The sequence below is a fragment of the Miniopterus schreibersii genome (genome assembly GCF_964146895.1).
Source record: "Miniopterus schreibersii genome assembly, chromosome: 9".
Taxonomy (NCBI): Eukaryota; Metazoa; Chordata; class Mammalia; order Chiroptera; family Miniopteridae; genus Miniopterus; species Miniopterus schreibersii.
The window spans coordinates 7,093,876-7,100,088 of NC_138118.1; the positions used below are offsets into that span (position 1 = coordinate 7,093,876).

A 6,213-nucleotide genomic window follows, 5' to 3' on the forward strand; every position below is an offset into this window, starting at 1 on the left:
TTAGGGGTGATGTAGAATCGCACAACTCCCAGTACCGCATCGTGGAGGTGCCAGCAACGGGAGGCAATTGAACAGGACGGGGAGACCCTCTCTTCCTGGCCCTGGCCCTTCTCTTACTCCTTAGTATTCCCTGATTTTGGGGACCGATGGAAAGCAACTGGCTGCCTTGTGAACCATTCATTCATTCAGCAGTTCCTGAGTGCCTACATTGTCCTGAAGCTAAAGGCACTTTCCCATATAGCCTGGAAAGCTACTTTGCCCCTGTTTTCTCCTTAGATCAGTCATTCTCAGCTCCGGGGATGATTTGGAGTCCTAGGGGACATTTAGGAGTCTCTGGAGACATATCTGATTGTCACACTTGGGAGGAGGGGCTAACGTGACTTGTAACCGGAGGCCAGGGATGCTGATAAATATACTATAGTATGCAGGGCAGTTCCCCACAACTAAGAATTATCTGGCCCAAAATGTCAATAGAGTTGAGAAACTCTTCTAGTAAATCATCTTCATATTAGCAGAATTTCAAATGTAGGAGAAACAGGAACTACTTCTGGAGGGGTGATTTGCTAACGCAGAAATAGCACCCGTAGGCCATTCGGGTGCATCGCGTGGATGTAGAATCTGGCTGTGCGTGGGGGTAGAAGCTGGAGGTTAGTTCTCACTGAGATTCATATGTTCTGGATACTTCTTCTGTGCCCCATTATTATGATTCCTGATCCGGGAACCCATTTCTTGGATTTTTCAGACCTCTTTTTGTTCCCTAGAGTCACCCTTTAATTTGATGGAGTTCAGATTGTTCTCTTTGCTCATGTGTATGGTATTACAGTAGAAGACATGAACCCTAAAATGAGGCTGCTGGAGTTTGAACCTTGTGCTGACCACTTAACAGCTATAAAACTTTCAGCCAAACACAAGACTTCTCTAAGCCTCCCCCTCCTCATCTACAAAATTATAAAAGTTATAGCAATAGTTGTAAAGTTGTTGGTAAGGGTTGGACAAGTTGATGTATGTAGATCCTGTTTACAGTGCTCCCCAAATTTCAATCGTCTTATCTTTGGCCAAGAATTCTGTATTATCTTGGTCTCCAGAGTTTGGTGAACTTATTGGGAAAGTGGTTAAGAGCATAAATTCTGAAGGCAGGTTCCCGGGTTGGAATCTTGACTCTACCATGTACTTGTGGGGTGGTTTTGGTCAAGCTCCCTATACTTTTGTGTGTCTCTGTTTACTCATCTGTAAAGTGGGGATAATAATAGGTATCTTGCAGGGTTCTTATGAGAATTACTAAATTAATATAGGCAAAGTATTTAGAAAAGTCCTAATATAATTTCTAGATAAATATAAGTCATCATTCTTTCACCCTCCTGTTTTGATCTATTGTAATTTAAATAAGAATACTTTATTCTCAGGGGAATAAGCTGTTTCTATTCATAATGAAAAGTTAGCATGGATATACAAGACCAGAGTTACCACAAGAAAAACTGTATAATTGAGAAAGAGTCAGCGTTCATTAAACATCAAGTGTGTAGCATTCAAGGTCGTCTTCAAGGTAAAAGTTCCCAGTTGGAACAACCAAGCACCTAAGACTTTTGTTTGGGAATCAGGACACCTGTAGCCCTGTTCTGTGACCTTACCCCAACTTACTTTTCTATTATGGGGAACAGTGCCCACCAGGTGGGGTCATTACTTTCATTCCCATAACCTTCTGGAAAAGTGGTTGATGCTGAGTTATCTTCAGTTTGGCACAGAATTGAATTCTAAATTTGGATTTGTGAGTTTCCAGTGAAATCACTTTTCTGGCACCTGTAGCCATGGGAGTCAATGACAACCTGGAGGTATAAATAGCAGTGGATGGAAACCCTTCACACCATTGTTCACCCAGATCCAGTGAGCAACCATGAAGGCCTTCATCTTCCTTGCTCTCCTCGGAGCTGCTGGTGAGTCTCTATTTCTAAACGAATCAGTAGGCGTCTAGCATGTATTTAAACTTGCACCCTGTACTCCAGAAGACAACAATGAATGCTGATTATATCTCTGTACTCAAGAAGTTTAGGACGTTGAGGTAACAGTGCATAGTACCTGTGTCTATAGATAAATAAATCTCACTTGTTGGGAAGAGATCACTGAACAGGAGTAGATTAGGTATAAAGAGGCAGAGCCTGCCCTAAAATTCAAGGTAAAATCTATGAAGAAGAGAGAAAAGGAAAGGATAGTCAACAGTAAGGAGATGTTGTTTTGATCTTTCCAAGGGTTTGGAGTTAATAACTAGGACAGATGACTTGTGCTCCTTGCGGAGACTGTGAGGGTCAGAGCCTGAGTCTCCACTGTACTAAAGGGCATCTTAGCAGGGATCATAGCAGGCAAAGATATTTTATTTCTCATGAATAAAAGCTATGGGCTGGGTTTTACAACATCTTTGCTAATGAAATCTCTCCAGTGTGAAATAAAACATCAGTCAACCATCAAAAGAGAGGGAGAAATGACTACTTTTAGACTACTGAAGCTTACTACTAAATTTCCCTAAATTGGGCAGGTGTAAATTCAATCCAGCTGTCTGTATACCTGGAAATGTCTTTCCCAAAATTACTTTAAAATACTTGAACAACAGGACACATATAATACGATGGAAGACTTCTGGAGCCATGAGAAATCTTAGTAGATGTGAATAAATTGAAAAATGTTGGGAAGATAATTGGAATAAGGGGAAAGGTTGGAGGCAGAAACCTCATAATGTTCTATGAAAGCATTTTGTGAAACTTTTAGGTGAGGACCGAGAAGAGAAATAGTGTGTGCATTTGTGGGGGAAAGAGTATAACATTTCCGTTTTCTTCCAAGCCAGAACATTCTCAGGTGGCTTCTAAAAGTTTCCTTTCTGTTACCTCCTGGGCATATCTATCCTATACCAACCACCACAAATAAACATAAGCCTGGGTATTGTAAAGCTCTACTGAACACCTATTCGCATGGCTGCTGAGCACAGTTTTATGTAAAAAATATTCTTTATATTCTTAGGTAGTGGTGTTCAGGACATTTATTATGTAAAGCCTCTTATCTGTGTGTATGTGGGGGGCATCACATATGTAAAAACCAGTATATTTATCAAACGTAAAGCATACATTAAAAATTAGACACTTACCATGGTATAAGTAGGGTATGTGTCAAAGGTATAGAAAAATTATGTTTAAAAAATTACATTTGCCCTAGCCGGTTTGGCTCAGTGGTTAGAGCATTGGCCCACAGAGTGAAGGATCCTGGGTTCGATTCCAGCCAAGGGCACTTACCTCAGTTGCAGGCTCGATCCCCGGCCCCACTAGGGAGGCAACCAATCGATGTGTCTCACTCACATCGATGTTTCTCTCTCTCTCCCCCTTCCACTCTCTCTGAAAAGCAATGGAAAAAAATATCCTCAGATGAGAATTAAAAAATAAAATAAAATTACATTAAATATCACCATTTTCTGATTATGTGGGACAGGAAACCATTATCTGAGCTTTTCTGGTTAATCTGCAAAAACTTGGTGGTGAGTCAAAATTCCAAGATGGATCCGTTTAACTGACAGTTTCCAACTTTTCTCCATCAGTTGCTTTCCCCGCTGATGACGACGACAAGATCGTCGGGGGCTACACCTGCCGAAAGAATTCCGTCCCCTACCAGGTGTCCCTGAACGCTGGGTACCACTTCTGCGGTGGCTCCCTCATCAATGACCAGTGGGTGGTGTCCGCTGCTCACTGCTACAAGTCGTAAGTAACCAATACTCACACCCCTGTTCTCTAAGATCAACTCATCCCCCAGCCCTGCCAAAGCACGAGCAGGGCAAACTATGGAGCTACGACCGAGGGGTGAGCATTCAGGCCCTAAGAGCCTCACTAGTCCCCAAATACTGAATGATGCCTTGGGGGACTCTCACGTGGAAGTCCTCAGGCTTCCCTGATATCCTTCCCAATAGAGACATGGAGGGGAAATAGTGAGTGATGAAGTATACTTAGAACTAGCTTCAGAGCATTCATCATTAAATAGTCCTAATCATTATAGCTCAACCAGAAAAAAATGCCATATGGAGGTAATAAAATTCATGAAATTTCCAGTACATTGAAAATAAGCACAACTCATTCTGCTCCCTCAATAGCCTGTCATATCTTATTGCTGCCCCACGTCTCTACAATAGTTGGTCATCCAAGCCAGAGGAGAAACGGCAGGTGCTGATTTAATTGCCACCAATTCCCTTTTCATCTCCCACTGTTTTATTGGTGTCATTTGGTTCCCATTTCTGGGCCGTATCTCGCCAAGTTGGCGGGCTGTCGGCCGTGGCTGTAGCGACACCTACTGGACGACGCCTGAACTGCACCCTATCCGGTGGCCCGGCCTTGCGCGTACTATTAACTGTGTGCAGATGCCTGAAGGGGATGGTGTCTGCTTACACTCATGACTGCGGGTCGGTAAGGGGAGAAGCCAAGTTAAACACTTAGAGAACTTTGAATCCTTTAATCCAGCCGAATCCAGGTGCGTCTGGGAGAACACAACATTGAAGTCATTGAGGGCAACGAGCAATTCATTAACTCCGCCAAGATCATCCGCCACCCCAAGTACAATCCCAACACCATCGACAATGACATCATGCTGATTAAACTGCGCTCACCCGCCACCATCAGCTCTCGAGTGTCCACCGTCTCTCTGCCAAGAACTTGCGCCGATGTCGGTACCCAGTGTCTCATCTCTGGCTGGGGCAACACCCAGAGCGTTGGCAGTAAGTGTCACCTGAAACACAGGCACCAAGTCTGAGAATCCTAGAGGCAAAAGGCATGTGGAGGGTCAGTTAGTTTAGCTGTCACTCAAGACAAGGTTCAGGGAGGGGAGTCTGTGGACATATGGAGTCTTAGATTATATTCATGGAAATGAGGAAGATTCCTTTGTTGGAAAACACAGCAGAAATGAACTATGAGGAAGATGCCAGGTGTTCCACTGAAGTGAGTAGTGATTTGCAGAAAACTAGGAACTAAGAGGTGAAAAGTACCGAGACTAAGGGATGTGGGACTGCCTCAAGTATAAACTGGTTTGGGAAATAAAGTCTCTACATTCGAGATCTGTGGTCACTGGTGCTAGTCCCAGAGAGAACTTGTTGATTGAAACTCTTTGGAAGGCCTTCCAGATGAAAGCTGTTCTTCCAAAGTAGAAGTTTCTGGCAATCTGAATGAAAGAGTGGGAGTACAGGGAAGGTGCGGGGAATCATGAAATAGAAATTTTTAATAATCCTGTGGGTAACCCTCTTCCATTTTCACTCCTGCACCCAACAGCCAACTACCCTGAGCTCCTGCAGTGCCTGGACGCCCCCATCCTCTCCGACAGCGCTTGCCGCAAAGCCTACCCAGGCCAGATCACCAACAACATGATGTGCCTGGGCTTCCTGGAGGGCGGAAAGGACTCTTGCCAGGTTAGTTTCTTTGCATCTCTTTTCTTTCCAGCTCTGCCTCGTGCATCTCCGCCAAATTTCCACCCTTCCTGAAACACAGAGGATGAAAGGGCTTTCTCTGGGACCGATCACGAGGTGTGAGGGACAGACTGGGGACAGATGGTCATTCTTCTTTTTGTCATATGAATGGTTAGAATTAAGGGTAAAAAGATACACAGAAGATGGTGCGCAGACAGCACATCTAAGGTGCCCTTCTGGGGAGGTGCCCTGTAGAAGAAGGCTCCTTGAAAGGAGCAGGGCTAGCTGGGCAGCCTCCCCCCCCCCAGCCTCACCTCTTCTTGGCCCTACAGGCCTGCAGCTAAGGACAGAGGAGGGGGAGGAAGGGGAGGGATGCAGTCTGGAGAAAGAGGGTTGGATTTCCAGGCGAAGAGAAGGGGCTTCATGGGCGATCAGCAGCGCCTGGGAAGATGGCCTCAGGATAACAGAGGGACACCTTCGAGCCTGTATCCCCTCTGGGTGCCGCTAAGAGTTCTAACTGGCTTTTCCCTCTTGCTCAGGGTGACTCTGGTGGCCCCGTGGTGTGCAACGGACAGCTCCAGGGCATTGTCTCCTGGGGCTATGGCTGTGCTATGAAGGGCAAACCTGGTGTCTACACCAAGGTCTGCAACTACGTGAAATGGATTCAGGACACCATTGCTGCCAACTAAGCAAGAGATGGGTCACCTCTTCCTGACCCATCCCCGTTAGACGACTTCACCTTCCTCCTCTGCCTCAAAACAGTACCTAAATAAAAACATTGTGTCCTGCACCAA

The 6,213-nt window shown here is 45.1% G+C and overlaps 1 protein-coding gene across 1 annotated transcript; it reads left to right on the forward strand.

Moving 5' to 3' along the window:
* Positions 1 to 1,891: 1,891 nt before the first annotated feature.
* On the forward strand, positions 1,892 to 6,108 carry LOC308561730 (cationic trypsin-3; the record flags this gene model as incomplete). Its single annotated transcript, XM_081147143.1, has 5 exons — positions 1,892 to 1,931; positions 3,575 to 3,734; positions 4,485 to 4,738; positions 5,286 to 5,422; positions 5,959 to 6,108. 5 exons carry the CDS (start codon positions 1,892 to 1,894, stop codon positions 6,106 to 6,108), a joined length of 741 nt encoding a protein of 246 aa, XP_081003269.1.
* Positions 6,109 to 6,213: the final 105 nt, after the last annotated feature.